Below are 21898 nucleotides of genomic sequence, written 5' to 3'. Positions count from 1 at the left end.
CTCTATCTCTTAATATTTCTTCTTCCATCTCTCCATCTCCCTCCACCCCCAATCTCCCTCTCTCCACTTCTCTTTTTATCACTTCCTATCTCTATATTTATCCCTCTCTCTATCCTTACATCTCTCTCCATCTCCCTCAAGTCCTAGACCTCTATTTATATATCTCTTTGCCTCTATATCTCGATCTCTTTACATTTATTCTTCCATCTCTCCCTCTATCTACCTATCTCATTAACTCTCCCTCTCTTTCTACCCCTATATCTCTCCCTCTCTCCACCTCTCTTGAATATCATTTCCTATTTATGTATTTATCTTTCTATGTCTCCCTCTCTCTATATATTTCTCTCCTTCTCTATATATTCCTCTATCCTCTATCTCTTTATCTCTCCCTCTCCTCTCCATATCCTCTCCATCTTTATCTCCCTCTCCATCTTCATCTCCATCTTCTTACCCCTATGATGTATTATATGAATATATACAAACATAGACAAGAAATTTCCCTTTGTAACCCTCCACACCTTTTCGACGTACCTATTCCACACCAAGGTGTAATTGCTAGTTTAATTTAAGAAAGTAGACAATGTTCCTTAGAAGAACAAAATTTAATATGATCATCTAACCCAATAATCAAAAAACATACCTTCATATTAATCAACCACCACCTCAAAAATTTTCGAATTTTTTTTTACGATTATTGGACATCAAAGTGTCATCTGTTTAATTATTCCCTGTCAAAAGTTTCATACCTTTTTCTTGATTCTCCACATCGTATTTTTATTATAAACAACCTAAGATGCTGTAAAAACAGCGTATGACCAACGCTACAAAATCCCATATCCAAGGCTAGCCTAGGGTTTATAAATAAACAAATTCAACGAAAGGGTTTTGGGTTTTGGTTTTCTCCCCTTGTTGGCGTAATCTTCCAAATCAGAAATTGCTATTAGAAATTCGCTTGTAATTTTTAAAGAAAAATTCCGGTCTCGCAGCCCGCAAAATGCCTCCCAAATCAGCAAAGAAGGATGCCCCTCCAGAGCGCCTCATTTTGGGCCGCTTTTCTTCGCATCTCAAGATTGGCATTGTAAGTTTTCTTTCCATACAAAAAAATCTGATTTATTGGTGTTTGGTTTGATCAATTTCTTTTACTTCAGTTTACAGTTTTTTAAGACAAATGTTTCATTTACCTGCTTGAGGTGGGATATCTTTTCTGTAGAATTTACCCGGATTTTATACACTGTCTCGTCGGGTAGACAATCTAAATTAAAAATAATCTGTTTCTTTTTCTTTCCGTCAAATTCACCTGGAATTTTACACCCTCCCTCCCCCGTTGAATGCGTCCTGCCTAGCAGCTTGGATGCAGTATTTTATCGAATTCAAAAGCCTTATTTAATATGCCCGCTTTGCGTCTAACCGATTTTATTTAAATAAAATGCCTCTTGAACTGTTTTTTAAAAGTTTAACCCAATTTGTTGAATAAAAATGCCTAAAATATCACACTCTTAGGATTTCAGCCTGGGCGCGAGCTCATGCTTCCAGATTGAATTGAGAGTTAGAGCTAAATTTTAATTATTTCTATCCATGAATTTAAACACTTAATTATGTTTCCGAGGGTTTCAACTGGGGGCTTTACCACATTTACTATGTTTTTTCTTTTAAGACTTGAGTTGAAATTGAGAACTAAATTTGATATATTTTTAGCCATGAGTTTGAACGCTTTATCATGTCTCCTAAGGTTGGAGCCAAGGTTATCTCTTAATCACGTTAGACATCTTTTGGCCGTAGATTCTGAAGTGAGGTTCAGAACTAAATTTTAACTGGTTTTAAGCCATGATTTGAACACTTTAATTACATGTTACGCGATTTGAACCCCAGGACAGAACTTGGTTATATTTTTATAGCATTTGACTTTTTTTCTTTTTAGTATTGGATTGACATTCAAAACAAAAAAATTAATTGTTTTTATCTTTTTAGCTGCAAGTTCAACAGTAAAACCTGAATACTTTTACTACGCTTCATCATTTTTTCTTTTAGTATTGAATTGAGATTTAGAACTAAATTTAATTGTTTTAATTTTTAAACCGTGAGTTTTACTTTCAACACATTGTCATTTCTCCTAAGATCCAAAACTCGAGCAGGGATTGATCTGGGAGTTACACTACTATTGAATTGAGATTAATAATTTGTTTGAATTGAGATTATTAATTTGTTTTTAGCAGCCTGTTTAACATTTTATCACATATCGTAGAATCCAATTCTAGGGCTTGATTGTTGAAGTCCTCATTCCATATTACGGTTTCCTGATTTTAGATTTAAATTGACAACTATAACTAAGTTTTTGTCATTTTCAGCCATGTATTATTTGCCAAGGTATCTAATGATATTAATTTGTTAAAAGGTTGGCATGCCAAATGTGGGGAAGTCGACTTTGTTTAATACTTTGACAAAGCTTTCAATACCAGCGGAGAATTTTCCCTTTTGCACAATTGAGCCCAATGAAGCACGTGTAAATGTTCCAGATGAACGTTTTGATTGGCTTTGCCAGTTGTACAAGCCTAAGAGTGAGGTATGTGGTTTGCCGTTTACTACACTGAAGCTCTCTGTATTATATTAACTTCATATTTTATAAATTGATTTTCTGCATTTGGTTAAGGTACATTATTATGCTGATGATTATTTATTCATATGTCCAAGTAAATTTAAATAATTCAAAATTTGTTCAGTTCGTCAAGTTGAAAGAAATGTGTTAAGGAATCTAGATCAGTGATAGGGAAAAACAATAGTCTTTTATTTCAAAGTGATTGCTGATATGTATTCGATTCTGACAAATAATGACTGATGAATATATTACTTATCGACTGCTTGCTGTATAATGTAATTGCCACGGTTATTGATTTCATTATCAGCAAGCACCGATATCATTGGCACGTAGGGTTATGCCACGTAGGGTCATGACCTTACATATCCATAGCACTTCACCATATACTGTCAACCACCATTAGTTATGTGCTGAATCATCTATCGTGCTCGATACTTATCGTGATTAACAATAACAATACGATAGTAGTAATATCGAACATGACTTGAAAGTCATTGGTTAATGCAACGATAATATGATAATGTTATTTTCATTCAATATGTATATGATTAAATTTAAATAATATATATATTATTTCACTCATAATGTATTGCTTGCTTCAATCCGAATGAGGCTACATCCTTAACACTCCCTCTTAGCGAAAAGAGGATTGAATTTCATAATTATGTTTAAGGAACAACATTCTAGATATATATTCATTTGGCATGAGCATATACATTCACTTAGTAATGCTTACTAGTGAAATACTTCATATCTCATGAAGATATGGATTATCTGATTTCCAGCACTCTAGCACTCTGGGACAACAACTATATGAAGTATATCAGATAACAACCTTGATTCTAGTAACAACTGTAAGATAGTCATTATCATAGGTATTATGTTCTTCAACATATTAGTTTTTGTCATTATCACAGGAGCAATAATTTTAGTATCATGACATCCGACACATTCCGGGACAGCAATTTAATGTAGTCAATCATGATATGATTGTTATCATAGTCTCCGACACATTTTGAGACAACACTTAATGACAACAAATCAATAACTCAAACATAACAAATTTAGTATCAAGATTTCCGGCACATTCCGGGACAGCAACTTAATGTAGTCAATCTTGATAACATATCAAGCTATTGTTGAGGTCGTCACCTTACAATAGCGATCTTACACATACATCACATGAAAGATCGTCACCTTTCATGACATAACACACAATTGCGATATTGCATCCAAAATATTCATGAATATCAAATTACATATGACTTAGATTTAATGTCAGAAATTTCAATCACAATTTGGTCATACCAAGTTTACCTCTAAAGTACTCCACTTTCAACTTTGCAAGAGGTTTAGTGAATATGTCGGCACTTTTCTCTTCAGTGCTGATGTAGACCAATTTGATAACATCTTTGTCTACCATATCTCTTATGTAATGGTAATGGATTTCTATATGCTTGGATCGATTATGAAAAACTGGATTTACGGAAAGTTTGATGCATCTTTGATTATCACAGTGAATCACTGTGGGGTTCAGGGGCTTCCCAAATAGTCCAACTAGCAATTTCCTTAACCACACTGCTTCACGAGCTCCCATGGAGGCAGCCATATATATTCGGCTTCAGTAGAACTCCGAGCAACTGCTGATTGTTTCCTGCTAAACCAGGATATCATAGCCGATCCAAGACTGAAACAACACCCCATAGTACTTTTACAATCAATGGAACTGCCTGCCCAGTCAGAATCAGAATACCCTTGGAGTTGTATCTCAACATTTTCATACTTTAGGCCAAGTCCAATAGTACCTTGCAAGTATCTCATAATATGCTTAGCAGCCATTAGGTGAATCTTCTTAGGTTCGCACATGAAATGACTTAACACATCAGTAGCATAACAAATATCAGGGCGAGTGTTTACCAAGTACATAAGAGATCCAATAATTTGTCTATAGTATGTAGGATCTGTAGGTTCTGAATCTACTGCTTCACTTTTAAGCTTGTGAAGATTTGTTTCCATTGGAGTGGATAGAGGTTTACAATCCATCATACCAAATTTGGTCAAGATATCAGTGGTGTATTTTCCTTGATTAATGAAATATAATTCTCTTTTTGCCATACTTCTAGGCCCAAAAAATAGTGCAGAAGACCTAGATCCTTCATATCAAATTCAGCCACAAGATCTTGTTTGCATTTTGCAATAAGATGATCTTCTCTTGTTATCAACAAGTCATCAACATAGGGAACAACTATTAACATGTAACCATCCGATATTTTGAAGTATATGTTAGGATCTGCTTCATTTTTGGAATATCCTAGCTTGGAGAGATAACTATCTATCCTTTCATACCATGCCTTGGGAGCTTGCTTAAGGCCGTAGAGAGCTTTTTTCAGTTTACACACAGAGGTTTCTATCATGTGTAGCAAAGCCTTCAGGTTGTTCTATATATACTTCTTCCTCAATAACACCATTCAGAAATGTGGTCTTTACGTCCATTTGATGTATCTTCCACCCTTTAGACGCTGAAATGGCAATAATGGTTCTTATAGAAGTATATCGGGCAACTGGAGCAAACGTCTCTTCGTAATCAATTCCAGCCTTTTGAGAAAACCCCCTGGCAACGAATCTTACTACCATCTGGTGCATATTTGATTTTGAATAACCACTTTGAAGAGACAACTGATTTGTCTTTTGGTCTAGGTACAATGTCCTAGACATCATTTTTTAAGATAGATTGGTATTCCTCAATAATTGCATCTTTCCAAGCTTGACATGTTAAAGCCTCTTCAACATTTGATGGTTCAGATTTTGTAAGCTTGGTCATGAGTGCAACATAGCATGATTGACTTCTTTTTTTCTTATTCTCTCTGAAGATTTCATCAGGTTCCACATTATTTTCTTCAATCATCTTTCTTGCCCATAGTGGTCTTTTCTTGTTGTTAGGATTTTCAGCATTCTCAAAATTAGATGATTGAGGTTCATGTTCTTCTATGCTATTCTCCCTTTGATTCTCAATTGTAAGATTTTCATCTGATTCTGTGATTTGATCATCTTTTGCACTTAGAGAGAGTTTATAAGCAGCATCTTCTTCAAATTTGACATCTCTACTGATTTCAATAGATCTTCGTCCTGGAATATAGACTCTGTATCCTTTAGTGGTTTCACTGTAGCCAACAAATATGCCTTTCTTCTCGGAGGGTTCTAGTTTGGTCCTCTTTTCTTTAGGAACATGAATATACACGTGACAACCAAAGATTCTTAGATGGCTTAAATCTGGTTTATTCCCTGTAAAGGCTTCTTCAGGTGTTATATTTTCTAAGATTGAATGAGGGTATCTGTTTTGAACGTACACAGCTGTATTTGAGGCTTCGACCCAGAATGAGATATGTAGATTTTGATCATGCATCATGGCTTTAGCGGCTTCAATGATGGTTTTGTTTTTCCTTTCTGCGACTCCATTTTGTTGAGGATTATAAGGTATTGTACACTCTCTCTTAATCCCAACAGAAATGCAGAATTCTTTAAAATTTTCAGAGATATATTCACCCCCATTATCTGATCTTAGAGTCTTTATTTTCTTCCCAGTTTGATTTTCCACTAAGGCTTCAAATTCTTTGAATTTCAATAACAGTTCATTTGATTCTTTAAGTTTTATGAAATAGATCCAAGTTTTCCTAGAGTAGTCATCAACAAATATCACGTAATACAAAAATCCCCCTAGTGATGGTAATGACATTGGACCACACAAATCAGTGTGGACAAGTTCTAGTACAACTTTTGATTTGTGTTCGCTTGAAGGAAAAGACCCTTTTGAGTTCTTTCCTAGAGCACATCCTTTGCAAGTTCCAACATGATCAGATTTTAGATTAGGTAATCCTGTGGTGGTCTTTCCTATAGAAGGTAGGGCACTAAACCGAAGGTGTCCTAATCTTCTATGCCAAATTTCATTAGAATTTGATACTTCATGATTTAGTGCATGTTTTTGAGCATTACATAGTTTATATAAACTACCATCTCTAGATCCTATAGGAATAGCATTCTTTATGTTAGAATTTTTAGGCCAGCGTAAAACTTTACCTTCATGGAAGGTGACACGATATCCTTGATCAGCTAGTCCTGAAATAGAGACCAAATTTCTTTTGATACTCGGTACAAAAAGAACATCTTCCAATTGTAATGTAACTCTTGTTCTTAATTGAATTGAGCAGGTCCCAATTCCTTTCACTGGATAGGTAGGAATTGTCTCCAATTGTAACTTCTTCAGTTGAATGCCCTTCAAAGGTTTCAAATTGATCTCTAAATCCGGTTATGTGTCGTGATGCTTCGCTATTGATTATCCACATATTTTTGTTTGAATTTAGCTCGCTTGATAAGGCTAAGAAGAATAGAGGATTCTCTACTTCCTTGACTTCAGCTATGGTTGCTTGGGCTTTCTTTCTTTCCGGGCAGAACCTGTGAGTGTGTCCAAATTTATCACACCTGTAGCATTGAATCTTGGAGAAGTCTCTGTTTTTTGGATTTTGATTGTTATTTCCTCTCTTCTGTTTGAACTTCTTTTTCTTCCCTTTGTTGTTTGTGTTAGCATGTAGTGCTTGAATTTCTCCCTCTTTGTTTGGACCCATCCCTCTTGTAATTAGTCGAGATTCTTCTTGAGCACAATTGTTCTTGAGTTGATCGAATTTCGGTAGTGTAGGTCGAGCACTAATGCCTTGAATAAAGGATTCCCAACTGGATGGTAATCCCTTAAGTGCTATTAGAGATAACTCCATATCATCTACATTATTTCCAATAGTTGACATTTGGTCTTTCAACTCTGAAATCCTCATAATATAGGACGTGATTGTTTCTCCTTTGTTCATGTGATATGCATTAATTGCTGTATGAAAGTAAGAAATCTGCTTGCATTATTTATTTCATATGTATTTTGGATGGTCTTGAACATATCATAAGCTGTAGTTAGTTTTGATATGGTTGGAAGAATGTGATCTTTAACAGCATCAATTATTATTTTCTTAGCCTTGTTGTTGTGTCTTTTCCAGTTTGTTTTCTCTGGTTCGTCTTCGGGCATTTTTGTGTCTTCTTCTATATATGCATCCAAATCAAGTTCTTGAAGAATTGCTATTATTCGAATTTTCCATGAGACAAAATTGGATGAGCCTTCGAGTCTATCCTCCACTCTAACACTGTTCACCATGATTGTTCTTCCTTTGATTTGGAATGCAAGTCTGAATTTTAATTAAAAAATGTCACTATCTTTTATTTATTTCTCTACCAACTTGTCTCTGATACCATGTTAAGGAATCCAGATCAGTGATAGAGAAAAATAATAGTCTTTTATTTCAAAGTGATTGCTGATATGTATTCGATTCTGACAAATAATGACTGATGAATATATTACTTAGCGACTGCTTGCTGTATAATGTAATTGCCACGGTTATTGATTTCATTATCAGCAAGCACCGATATCATTGGCATATATATATCGGTGAAGGGTTATGTCTACGTAGAGGCATGACCCCTACGTGGCTTTATGCCACGTAGGGTCATGACCCTACGTATCCATAGCACTTCACCATATACTGTCAACCGCCATTAGTTATGTGCTGAATCATCTATCGTGCTCGATACTTATCGTGATTAACAATAACAATACGATAGTAGTAATATTGAACATGACTTGAAAGTCATCGGTTAATACAACGATAATATGATAATGTTATTTTCATTCAATATGTATATGATTTAATATATATATATATTTCTATTCAGACATATATATATATTATTTCACTCATAATGTATTGCTTGCTTCAATCTGAATGAGGCTACATCCTTAACAAAATGAAGCATCAATTTACTCTTTCAAACAACATCATGTTTAACAAATATTTTAGGTCTTTTTTAGTTCTCATGCTCCAGTTTTTGAGTAAATAAGGAAACGATTAACTACTACTACTACTAGCAGGCAATTAAACACAGGAAACCTTTTGGCTAACAAGCCATGGTGAGGAATGTCCTTTTGGTCAAAGGTGAGAAAAGGAAAATTTAAGTTATGAAATTTTTAACAACTATAGAGTGTTTTTGAATCTTTATTTTTGAAGTATATCTTCTGAGGCCATTTCTGCAGAAAACAGCATTTACGGTTAATCATTTTTAGTGGATCTAAGAACATTATGGATGTTTTAAATGGAAATTTGGCAAATATTAGTGAAAATTTTGTTGCGTGCAAAATATGTTCTGGTAGATTCAGTGAAATTTAGTTAACAAGTGGAAGTAATCCGGATCACACCTTATTCAATTGTGGCAATTAAATAATATACCTACATAACACTGGAGGACCAATCCTGTTGGGATCTGGAACTGGGTCATCATCATAGTAATCACTTTGTATTACTGCTAGACTATGGCCTGACAAATGGAAACACATCAAGGTGAAAATCTATTAGGTTTTGGATCTTGGCCAAACTCTCACAACACCAATTAATGTGTTAAATTACCTTGCTTTCTCTGCTCAGTAATTTTAATGCTATGCCAATCTAAAGCTATCTGGGAAACACATTTTAGTAACTTGTTAGGTGATAAGAAAAGGTCCTGAAAAATATAGCACGACAATTGTTATGCTTACTGCTAGACCATGGCACAATGGACAGAAACATGTCAAGTTTAAAGGCTAATAAGTTATAACTAAAATAGTTCCTGGCAACTTTGTTCATTGCCATGCTCTGTTAAATTTAGAACCAGAAAGATAAAACTTAGAAATCTGAAACAAGAATTCTCACAAGAACACAAAACACAAAATCTTATCCTGGGAAAACCCTCCACTTGAGGGTGAAAAACCCAGCCACACCAAAATTGAACTTTATTATCAACACAAATCTGATACACTGCTTTCACGCTTAACAGGCAATGATTGTTTTCACTTTAACAATCGACAGTATGATAAATAAAACTTTCTGAAAAATAGCTTCTACCATTCATACAGCATATACACCTTTTACCATATGTAGATATTACACACCAATCAAACACATGAAGATTATATTAGAAAAACTCGAACAGGCCAAGGTAGCTGCAGAGATATCCTTCTTCGAACACAACACGGATGATGACAGATACGAAAGAAATAGATTGTCTTCCTTTTAGAAATTTTCACAACCCGCAAATTAAACAGGTAGTGAAATATATCAAATGCGCAAGGCTCCAAGAATCTCTTTACGGTGGAGACGAAAGACCAAGAGGCACCAAACAGCTCATCGACAGTTACAAAAAAATATGCCGTTCCTTACTCCACCACCGACAGGAACTGAAGGTGAGACATGACTGCATCACAATGGATGAAATCAATAACGACGGTAGTCGTGCCAGCATGGACAACGCACAAGTCGGAGATGAAGGTCAATGACGGCAAGCATAGGAATATGAAACATAAACAGCTTTCATTGGAGCAAAAAATAAATCCATAGAGACAACTTCACGGTAATGAACAGAAGATACGAACTGAGGGAGAAATAACAGCAAGAAGAATTGCATCCCAACGCAGGTAGAACTCCTAAAGCTACTTGCATTAACATGCTCTATGTTTTCACTTTTTTAAGCAATTTTAGGCTGGATCACCCTACAATAATCTGCCAAGCTTATGTTTTTCCCTCAACTTTTTAGAGGGTAAGAAATGGTGCTGAAAATGTCATATTGATGCAATCACTTTTACTTGCCACTAGAACATGGTCTGATAGGTGGAAATGCAGTGTCTATCAACTTCAAAATTGCAAGTGATCCGTAGGGACATACCCTCGTGCTCTAACCCCACATTTTGGATGTCTTAGGGACATGGGGACTAGGGAGGAATGTACCACCCATCTTTCCAGTTTTTGATGAATTTACAAGGATATCCAAGGGATGTCTCCCTTTTTAATTTTTGTTTTTTTGGGATTCCTTGGGCCCCCTTGAACATTCGTCAGCCATCCTAGGGTGTTACAGTGTACCCTATTTTAAAAGTTCAAACAAAAAAAAATGATATCTTAATCCTTTTTTGGTGTGGATAGGGCTTTTACCTAATTGGTTTCTTTTTTGGATCCTTTTCACACCTAGTTAGTTAAGTTTACTTGGGGCGTTTACTTTTTGTGTCTAAAGTCATTCAATCCTAACACTTGTCACCATTACATGTTGTCTTGTCTCACCCTTGCCTAAGGGTGAGACACAACATCTATCTACATACAAGGGTATCTTTGTATATTTGCAATTGTATCTGTTGTACTAATATCAGAAATATAGCATTATTTCTTGCTTCTTCCTCTTGTGGGAGGTTTTTTGGTTTTGTAGAAGATTCTTGCTCTTGTGAAATTATATGTGCAACTTCAACATTCTTAACCTAAAAAGGCTGACCACCAAGTCCTTCCAACCTTGAAAAATTTAAAAAAAACTGTGGGCAATGTTCTTTTGTAGTCACCAAAAGAAAAAAAAAAGGAAAAATGAAGAAGAGGAAGAAAATAGGGAGACAAATGAGAGGAAGAGAAAATGAGAGGAAGAGGAAGATTATGCCACTACTTTCTCATTGGATGGTGAGTTAGATTAACCATTTTATTTTATTTGCTATGTTATTCTTCTGCCTTGAATTTTAAGAATAAATTAAATATCATGCTATAGATGCTTGTTGTTGATCATTGGATAATTTGGATAATTCGAATGTCAAATTGTCTAATTTTCTATAGATTTCAGCTTCTTTTCCTCGGTTCTCAGATAAATGATAAATTGTAGCTTCTTTTATTAGATATAGTATTAGGGTTCTATTGTAGGGGGCTCATCCTTCTAAAACAAAACATATAGTTTCTATATTATCCAGCATGAATGACCCTTGTAATGGGCATAGCAGGAGATCAAGGTTTACATAATATTAAAATCCACACAACTTACTACAATCTTAAGCATGCGCTAAATATGCAGATCCAAAAAAAAAAGACATAGGCACACATCATTTTGACAAATCTGAAATTCCATATTCTCCTAAACCAGCAAATTGAGGTAGTGTTTTCCAATGATCAAATGTATGACTATGTACTCATGCTCACACAATTTTCTACTAGAAGCACTCATTCATTTACACGGATTGTGGAAATTTAATGTCTATTATGTATCTCCATTGCTAGAAACATATAGTAGCTCTAGGACTAGTGACATAGGGCCTTGGGCATTCATGAAGCCATTGATCTTAACCTTTGTGATTAATTTTGCTTGCTTAACTGCACGAACGGTATGCTCATCATCTAGTTTCGGCAATGTATAATTATTCAAGACTTTTAAAACATCCTTGTGATGTGAAACCACCAAATGCCTCAGCACTAAATTGATATTCTAGCAATAATCTTCTAGCACCCAAACATGCTCCATATGCACTATAACCCTAGCTTATATAAGCCTCGTATCAACATCATTCTCATTAGAAACCCTTGCATTATGTTTGACCTAATGCCACAACCTGTCTTGAATATCCTTCTCTTCCATATCCTTTGACTCCTCCATTGGCTAGGCCAACAACAATTCTTCTAGGCTCTCCCAAACTGCAGCATATTGACTTCCACCTTTATATTGTGCTTGAACTCCTCTAAGATAGTACCACATAACCTAATTGTGCCATTCTCTCACAAACCCTTGGGAATTAAATAGCTTTAACGACCTTCAAACAACCCTAAAACAATTGAATTTCCTTTGTAGGCAATGGTCTTATACTATGGTGGAATGGGTCACAAGAGACTCCTTTACCAGTTTGTATGCCTCCTAAGAGATAGGAACCCCAATGCAAAATACAAAGAACTACCGACTATCAAAAGCAAACATGACATCACATGAAGCTGCCATTGCTATACAAATACAGCTCATCTTTGTGCCTTACATACGCCTAGCTTCACCATGCAATAATTAAGAACAAGTAATGAAATAATGATTGAGCATGTTTGATCTCCCATCAAATAAACATGCACTTCCAAGGCAAGTTATCAAAAATATATAAACTTAGTGCCTAACACTATGCTTGTAGAGGCTGCTCCAACAAACTGGATTAGGAACAATCTCCAATCTTTGGCATACACATTTTTAAACAAAGAAAAAACTGGTTTTTGAGTATCTTGCTATAGCTATATAGTCAGATAGGGCATTTTGTTCTCTATAGCAATGTGTTAGAAATATATTATTAGATATTTTTTCTAATTTGTAATGGAGCTTCCAGTCAGGACAGAATTGCTTAACTGCTTGAATCACAATTTTTAAGTCACCCTCCATCTTTAAAGATCAATAACCTACCCCATAAGCCACTTTTATAACAGCATGGAGGTCTTCCCATTCCACTTTATTGGCTGACTTCTGTCCTATATGCATTGAGCCACTGTACAAAATCACCTTGAGAATCACAAATGAGATATCCTGCCACTGTAAACTCAGGGTTGCCTTGGAACACCCCTTCAAATTTAGTTTAACTCCTCTAGAGCCTGCCACTTTGCATTTCCATTTTTCTTATGAACTATCAATCCACAAGCAGGGAAAAATTGAAGCTTCTTTCAGTGATTGAGCCTTTTTGTAATTATTTTTTAAATAATTTTTTAATTGCTGTGCCTCTGCCCTTCCCAAAATATGGACTTCTTTTGCTGTTGCTGAAACTGTATGCCTGAAACAAAACACTGAAGATTACGTTGTAATTTGCTTGATTTTTTTAATGTCATGTCACACTTAAATAATCTGTTAAACGTTTTTCTGTTTTATAAGTTGAAAGGTTGCACAACATCTTAGCAAAATAAATGAGAAGCTACTTTTTATAGTCTACAAAAGTGTCGCAGGTTCAATCCACACTTATGAAATTGTGAAGGGCTGCTGGCTTAGTGGAAAGAACTTGAGTTGCATCTGTAAGGTTTTAGGTTCAAGTTCTAGTTGGTCCATGTATTGTATTTTGAAAAATAAGAACTCAAATCTGTAGAAGTAAACCAATGTTAGAAATTATTTGTTTGATATGCGTGGAGCTTATTTGAGCTTTATATCCATTTTGTGCTTATGCAAAGTCACACATTGTATAAAAATGATTGCATTTGAGCACTTATTCACATGATTTAATGTGGGTTGACTGTTAATGTTTTGATTCTTATAGTATGAGTTGATGTATTGAAATAAAAACAGTCTATTCCATTAAAGATTATAAATCAGGTATTTTTGAGAGTTCTATAGGCAGCAATGAAGGTATTGTAGAATGGCAAGGTCTTGACTTGTAGAATATTCTACTTTGACTTGTCTGCCTGGAAGGATTCTTTATGTTTTCCATTATGTCTCTTGCTATCAATTTTCTGAAGGCATAGAAAGGGCAAAAGATTTAAATTGGTTTAGATGTTTATGACATGTATTTATTCTTGTAACTTCAACTTTACATTGCTGTGGGTGGACTACTAATTATTTTATCAGCTAGTAAATATGGCAATGATAAGGGGTGGTATAAATGGGTGATAATGATTTTAAGTGGACTAACTTCTATCTTCCTTTACTATTTCTTGCAGGTTTCTGCATTTTTGGAAGTGCATGACATAGCAGGGTTGGTACGAGGAGCACATGATGGGCAAGGACTCGGAAACAACTTTCTTTCTCACATAAGGGCAGTTGATGGAATTTTTCATGTTTGCAGTAAGTGTATTCAAAACTTTGCTAGTTTAATGCTCTTATCAATTTCATAAGAAATCCTTAAGCACTGGCAAGTTTAAAAAATGGAGCTTCGGTTTTCATTTTGTTGTTATTCTTTTATCCAAGTTCTATGCAATCTTATATATAGATGTGTACAAGTTACTGCCCTCATACTTGGAATAACACTTGTCACTGTGAAGTTTTATCCATGCAAAATCAATGAATTCATCAGCAAAGTTGTAGTTAACAACATTCTCATATCGCTCTTAGTTACCACTACACTTGAGAATTCTTTGTGTTATGTCTTTTTTTTTTTCTTATCTCTGCATTTACTTAGGTGAGAAATCTGGGAATGTTAATACTTAATAAGGGCCTTGGTACTGGCGAAGGAAATACACTGGTTTTTCAAAATGGAGAAGCCTGTTTGCAAGTTGCCTTCAACTTGTTTCTTTCCCTTGGGTCTTCTTTTTTTGAGAGTGCTGAGTCCACTGCTTTTGGCTTATATGGAAGAGTCATGCCACTTTTCTGGGTAGAGTTGTTTTTGTGAAGAAGCATTATATTAAAACACAAGCTTTAATTGTCCTTGATTGCAATCACTCTTGCTGCATGGGCTAGCTTTGATCAACTTTGTGACTGAGCCAAGCCTTTTCCGTTTTTTATGTTCTTCAAAGGATTTGTTAAACTAACCATTTGTTTTTTCTTTGTTTCTGCCTTATTTTCTTCCATTGCACTTTGTATTTGTTTTCGATCTTGTCTTCATGTTGTTTTCTTACCATTTGAGATTGTCATAATCCTCCTCTACTCTGTTTAAAGCAAGCAGCAAATTTCTTTGTTTCTTTTCTAGCATTGCTTCTGTGTACTTTCCCTCAGTGCTCTTGCTGAAGTTTGCCCTCCATTTCCTCTTGCTTACTTTTCTTGGGATAGTGAAACCCAAAACTTTGGTGGAGCTGTCTTTCTTGACAGTTGATAGTCATAAGTGTCTGTGTAGTTGTTTATATAATAGTCGATGGTTCAAATTTCCTCTTTTTCTTAACTTCCAATAATCTTTTAGACATTAGAGTTAATTAGAGTTAATTTCTGTGTAAGTAAGTATTCTACACATCGATTATGTTCTTGTTGTCTTTCCACACAGTTGTTTATCTTTTAGAGGTTATATGTTGCCATTTTTCTTTCTTTTTTTTTTTTTCTGACATTTTTATCATCTAGTTTTGGCTTTCTTTGGTTTTTCATATATTTGATGGATTCTTTATTATTTTGAAACAAAACCACCACAATTTTTAAATTTCAATATTTTTTTAGGATCGACAGATATCACACGATCTTTTTAACAATTTGCACACCCTAGTTAACCTTATTTATTAGCTATATTTCCTCCATTTTAATATCTTTGCTTAAGATTTACATCTTGATAGTAATTTAGACACCAAGTTGTCACACAAGTTATATATTGATAAGAAAATTGAGTCTTTGAATGCAGTTTCATTTTTATTAGCTTTTGACAACTGTGTGCATGTTTAGTTGGTATTATAGTTGGTGGTGATGCTCGTTGTAGTGTTTTTGGCCTCTGGATTGTTCTCTACAATTCTTGAATAACATTTCTATTTTTAGTAAGTGCCTATTTTGGCACCCAACTTCATTCTTCAGCATCAGTTACATCTCGGCGTCATCAGTTTCAGTTTTCGGTGCTTTGGGGGAGCTTCAGAATCGTAGGCTTGGAGAACGCAGAAGGTTCTTAGCTGGTTCATGTAAGATGTATGTGGACCAATGAATACAACATCGGTCATTAGTGCCAGGTATTTTCTCTTGTTTGTAGATGACTATAGTAGGAAAATGCAAGTGTTTTAAAGAAAAATCAGACGTGTTTACAAAATTTCAGAAGTTCAAGTAATTAGTAGAAAAAGAGTTGAGATGTGCAATCATAACTCTTAGTTCTGATAATTGGGATGAATTCTGCCCAAAGGAATTCACAGACTTTTGTGCTAAACAGGGTATTAAGCATCAATTCACAACACCCTATACCCCTTAGCAGAATGGTGTAGTTAAGAGGAGGAACCATACGATTACGAAGATGGCTCGATGTATGTTGGAGAACTAGAGTGTTCCTAAGAAGCTTTTGGCAAAGGCAGTTTACATTGTAATGTACCTTCTCAACTTGTCTTTGACATAGGGAGTGAAGGAGAAGAACCTAGAGGAAGCATGGCTTGGGAGGAAACAAGGAAAGAGCCATCTTAAGATTTTTGGTTCTACTGCGTACATTTGGATTCCAAATCTCAAGAGAATCAAACTAGACTCCAAGAGTCAAAAGTTAATGCTAACAGGGAACAATGACAATTATAAACCCTACAGGCTGATTGATGTGGACATTGACCACTTGACTTTCAGCAGGGATGTGGTGATTGATGAAGAAGTTTGAGATTTTCAGCTTTCTTTTGACATCAAGAGTTTTGAAGATCACCCTATGAAGGCTAAAGATTTAGTTGTCCAAGAGAAATCTACACCTAAGTCTTCCATTAGCAAGACCTGAAAGGGGGACTGATGATTTTGAACAAGAGTAATCTCCTTGGTATAGTCCAACAAATTGTCTTTAGGAGGACTTGGATTAGCATCTAGATGATATAGTACTAGGCAGCCCAAGTCATGATGGCCACATTGATTTGGATAAAGGGGTTTCTACAAAGAGACCTAAGTGGTGTTGAAAATTTGTTGGTCTTGTTTGGGATGATGAAATGATCAAAGACAGATATCTCATCTAGAGGCAAGAGCAAGTAGAACACAATTAACTTTACTCCTATGCCTACAATTCAAAGTGTTTATGAGCCACAAGATTTTGTAGAGGCGAAAGGTAAACCAAAATGGGAAAAGGCCATGGAACCCGAACATCAAAGTCTTATGAAGATTAAAACTTGGGCTCTTTTAGATCTTACACTAGGGAAGAAACCCATTGGCTGCAAACATATGTACAATGTCAAGTACAAAGCTGATCGTACACTTGACAAGTACAAAGATTGGTTAGTGGCTAAAGGATTCTTATAGAGAGAAGGTATTGATTATACGGAAAATTTTGGTCCTACAACAAAGATGAGCACCATCCGATTGGTTTTGACCATTGTAGCACAGTTTGGTTGGAAAGCCCATCAAATTGACGTAAAGAGTGCCTTCCTCAATGGTGACTTAGAGGAAGAAGTGTACATGACTCAGCCTTAGGGATTTCAGGTTATAGGAAAGAAGTGTCACGTATGTAGATTGACTAAGGCTCTTAATGCCCCAAAATAGGCACGTAGGGCATGGTACACAAAGATTGACAAGTATTTGGATGAATAGGGGTTTCAGACAGGTCCTTCAGATCCTAAATTTTAGTTCAAAAGTGTAGGCAATGACATCATCCTTCTAGTCATTTATGTGGACGATATCACATTATAATAGGTAGTGAGGCACATTTGATTGAGCAAATCAAATGGAATTTGAGCAAGGTTTCTAACATGATAAACTTAGGCCTCCTCCATTATTGCATAGTGTTGTGACCATTTCACACATCGCCCCATGAAATGGGGACCCCCTCTTTTTGCTCGGTTTTGCTCGTCCTTCTCTCTGCTTTTAGGGTTTTGGGTTAGTGAGTCAGTCGTCTGGACTAGGGTCAAGCCTTAGGGTTTCCGTTTTAGTGTTTTCAGGCCAGAGTCCAGTCCATTTTGAAGAATTGTTGAGCTTCCTCCCGTAAGATGCAATTTTGAGATGAGGTGAATTCGTCAGAGGTCAAGTAAGTCTGTCTAGGTTTAGTCGGAATTTTGAATGCAAGTCCAAATTTTGCCTAAGTGTTGATGATGGAATTATGGAAGTTTGTCTGATTGAATGATTTTGACCAAATTTTGGAAATTTTAATAATTGATCCTAGGCATTGGAAATGGCTTAATTTTGCCTTGTCAAGTGACTAAAGCCTTAAAATCTTGATATTTTGCCCTATGGAAGCAAGTTCGCTCTCGTCCCTCTCTCAGGGACCAGGGCGAAAATCATATTTCTATGCATCTTGTGAATTGACTTCTTTCATTTGTCTTGTGCAGAGTCGCCAGGAGATGTAGTTGAACGCGAATTGAAAGATTTGGAAGAGTTTTGAGACTCAAAATGGCAAATTTTTGGAGTTTGAGGCCAAATCGCTCTTGTCCCTCAGTCAGGGACCAGGGTGAAGTGACTTGCCTAGGCCATTTTGACCTCATTTTGATCAAACTAAAGCGTTAAGGACGTGATGGAAGGTGAAATCAACATGATGGAGTGTCCAGACTTAGTCGTTTGCAACGAAAGGATGAACATTTACCCTCAAGGACAAAAATCGCTCCTGTCCCTCACTGAAGGAACGGAGCTTGTTTCTCAAAATTTCACTGTCCTTGCAGGATCAAGACGATTTTTGGATTGGAAGAGATAAAGGGGGGCATGTTCTGTCCATTGAATATAATTTAAAGAAATTTGCAAACAAGGAAATGTGCCAGGAACAAAAATCGCTCCTGTCCCTCACTGAAGGACCGGAGCTTAAAATCCAAAATTGCCTTGTCCTTGAAAGATTTGAACGATTTCGCGATTTGAGAAGATCAAAGGAGGTACAGTTTATCAATTGAATATAACTTGAAAGTGCCATCATGAGGAAAATTGGCCCTAGAAGCAAAATCGCTCCTGTCCCTCAGCCAGGGACCAGGGCGAATTTTAGTGATAGCTCCCGTCCCTCTCTTAGGGACCTGAGCGATTTTCCTTATAAGACAAGTTTTGGGCAAAGATCAAGTGAGTTTTAAGTTTGAGGCAAGCAAAAAGGGCGTAACGAATCCATTGAAGATAATTTGAAGATTGCAAGACACCAAACAAAGCCCATATTGTCCTAGGCGCTCCTGTCCCTCTCCCAGGGACCAGAGCGATTTCTTCCTTAGACAAATTTCTCGCCAAGATGAAGCAAATTCCATGTCAAGGATGAGTGAAGGGGAGCATGGCGGATCAATTGAAGATAGTTTTAAACGTTGGCAAAGCACGAATGAGCTTATGAGTTAAAGTTCGCTCCTGTCCCTCTCCTAGGGACCAAAGCGAAATGTTTAAGTGTGCTTAAATTTTGAATGTCACTCCCATTTCATACGTTTAAGAAGGAATAAAGGACATCATTTTACGCCTTGAAGACAATTTGATATCAATATGATGGAGGATTTGCACCATAGACTAAAGTTCGCTCCTGTCCTTCAGTCAAGGACCAGGGCGATATTCACTAGACTGGTCATTTCTTTCAAAAACCACGTCAAGGCAAGGTCGCACAAGGTCGAAAATGTCTTTGGGAAGATGATAAGCAAGGAACCAAACGTCAAAAAGTGACTAACTTGAGCAAAGAGGCAAAATCGCTCCTGTCCTTCAGTCAAGGACCAGGGCGATATTCATAAAATCAATCATTTTCTTTCAAAGATCACATCAAAGCAAATTTACACAAGGTTGAAAATGTCATTTGAAAGGTGATGAACAAGGAGTCAAGGTTAAAAGGTGACAAATTTGAGCTAGAATGTAAAGTTCGCTCCTGTCCCTCACCAAGGGACCAGGGCGATATTCACTCAAATATCAAATTTGCCTTGTAAAAGACAAGTAAGTATGCGTGGAATGAAAGAATAAAGTTGTTACTTGCCTTGTGATATAAATTAGTGATTAAAGAGGCGAAGACCAAGGAGTAAATGCAAGTTCGCTCCTGTCCCTCAGTCAGGGACCAGAGCGAAAATGATCTAAGGGGCATTCATTTACAACATTGAATCAATCAAGTTCAGGATTCCCGATGAAGATGCTAGTTTCAACGTAGAGGAAGTGGTTTTGAACGTAAAAGGCGAGAAATTCAAGAGCAAAATGCTAAATCGCTCCTGTCCCTCTCCCAGGGACCAGAGCGATATGGTTTGTACCCCTTTACATCTCCCATGTTTTGGCGCTAATGAATTTTCAAATTATATTAAATGCTAAAATTCGATGAAATTTGAAATTTTTAATTAAAATTGGCATTTAATGGGTGCGCATGAAACATTTATTAATTAATTTTGCCTTTAAAAAATCGAAACTATTAATTACAAAGGCAATTAATTAATTAATTAATTAATTTAAATAAAAAGGGGAGTGCGCTTGGATTATATTTTCATATTTTTACAAAGTCGGCCCCTATTGTTATTTAAAATTTGTTTCTATTTGCCTATTTTTACAAAGTCGGCCTAGAGGTAATTAAGGAGATGAGCGCTTATATAAGGAGGGTACTTTCATACATTTCAAATCATCATTTAAACAATCATTTGCATGCGATTTGGAGAAGTGCAAATTTCATCAAGGAGAGGTGCGAAATTTCCATTCAAGGGGAGTGCGAACTTGGTTTGAGGTGGAGCGAATTTGCCATCATCACATTGAAGACCCCAAAGGGTGGTGGAATTGACAAGGGAGATGCCTTTGCTAGAGGAAGATCACGTTGAGACTTCAAACTTCGATTTTTGCCTAGGCGAATTTCCTTATTTTTGCATTTTTAGAGTTAGCTCTTGAGCAAGGTATGGCGAAGTCTTCTTTTTGTCTTAATTTTAAATGTTGATCGTCATAGTCTTCAATTAAGTTTTGAATTTTGAAAATTTGAATTTCCTGTAGCTCAATCGTATTTAGGAAATGATAACTCAAATACTTATCATGAAGTTTCCTAAATTTAATCTTTAATCTATAGTTTTACATTGCAAAATCTATTACTTATTATGAAATGTTGTGTAGGTGTTACGATGGCGACCCCGAAGGCGGGAGCATCCACCAGTCGTCCAGCTCTCATGAAGGAAGATCAAAAGAACGAAGAATTGGAGACCAAGATTGTGTCTAAGTGGAGCAACATTGGAGGTACCAACTTGGGCAACTTCAGTACGAAGAAGTTTCGAGAGGTCCCTTACATTGGCAAGCCATCACCTGTCGCCAGGAGGATAATTGAAAGTGGCATCATTAAGGCGGCCGACTTCCCTCCAGCAGTCCAGTGCCATGAGTTGATGATCGAGTGTGCTCGTCATTATGATCCACAGTCCAGAACGATCGTGTCCAACGAGGGAAACACTTTGGCTTACCTCTCAGAGGAAGCTATAAGTGAGGCTTTCCATCTTCCAGAGCACAGAGATATGGTCTACAAAAGCATAGAAGGAGCCAGGTCCATGTACGAAGATGATCCGAACGCTTGCCTAAGCATCATCAATAAGAATTGGTTACTCAAGAGTCGTCCTCACCTGAGCAAGGTTCCAAATACACCACATAGGATTGATTTCCAGGAGGAGTACAGAGATTTGATAACACTGCTCAACCGAGTCACAGGAGCCCCTCAAGCCTTCTATTTTGAGAAGTGGATGTTCTACTTCATCCAAGTGATAGTTCAGGGAAAAGGAACAATTCATTGGGCTAGAATGATTAGCCATTGCTTGGACGTACAGTTAAGGAGACTGAAGGCTACCAAGTCTTTCCACATGAGTTCATACGTCATATATGCCTTGATCAGGAGCTTTGAGTATGTAGGACTACCTCACAGAGGAGTGATTGGAAGAGGACCCGGCGAGGTCAGAGTTTGTGATTCCTATGTTCACTTGCATCATCCACCAGGAAGTAACTACAAGTTAGTTAATGATACCTTCACAATGAACATCACAAGGACGTTGCAAG

The 21898-nt window shown here is 36.4% G+C and overlaps 1 protein-coding gene across 1 annotated transcript in view; it reads left to right on the top strand.

The window, feature by feature from the left end:
* The first annotated feature begins 772 nt into the window (after positions 1-772).
* The window catches only part of LOC131037607 (obg-like ATPase 1), a 110699-nt gene continuing 89573 nt past the window's right edge, over positions 773-21898 (top strand). Inside the window, exons 1-3 of the mRNA XM_057969788.2 lie at positions 773-1078; positions 2393-2560; positions 14119-14242. Of these exons, the coding sequence (XP_057825771.1) occupies positions 995-1078; positions 2393-2560; positions 14119-14242 (376 nt within the window). The 5' untranslated portion in view covers positions 773-994. The remainder of the gene's footprint in view (positions 1079-2392; positions 2561-14118; positions 14243-21898) is intronic.

This window comes from Cryptomeria japonica, chromosome 11 (genome assembly GCF_030272615.1).
Source record: "Cryptomeria japonica chromosome 11, Sugi_1.0, whole genome shotgun sequence".
Taxonomy (NCBI): domain Eukaryota; kingdom Viridiplantae; phylum Streptophyta; class Pinopsida; order Cupressales; family Cupressaceae; genus Cryptomeria; species Cryptomeria japonica.
The sequence above is the reverse complement of the archived record's forward strand: the minus strand, read 5'-3'. Positions and strand labels throughout refer to the sequence as shown.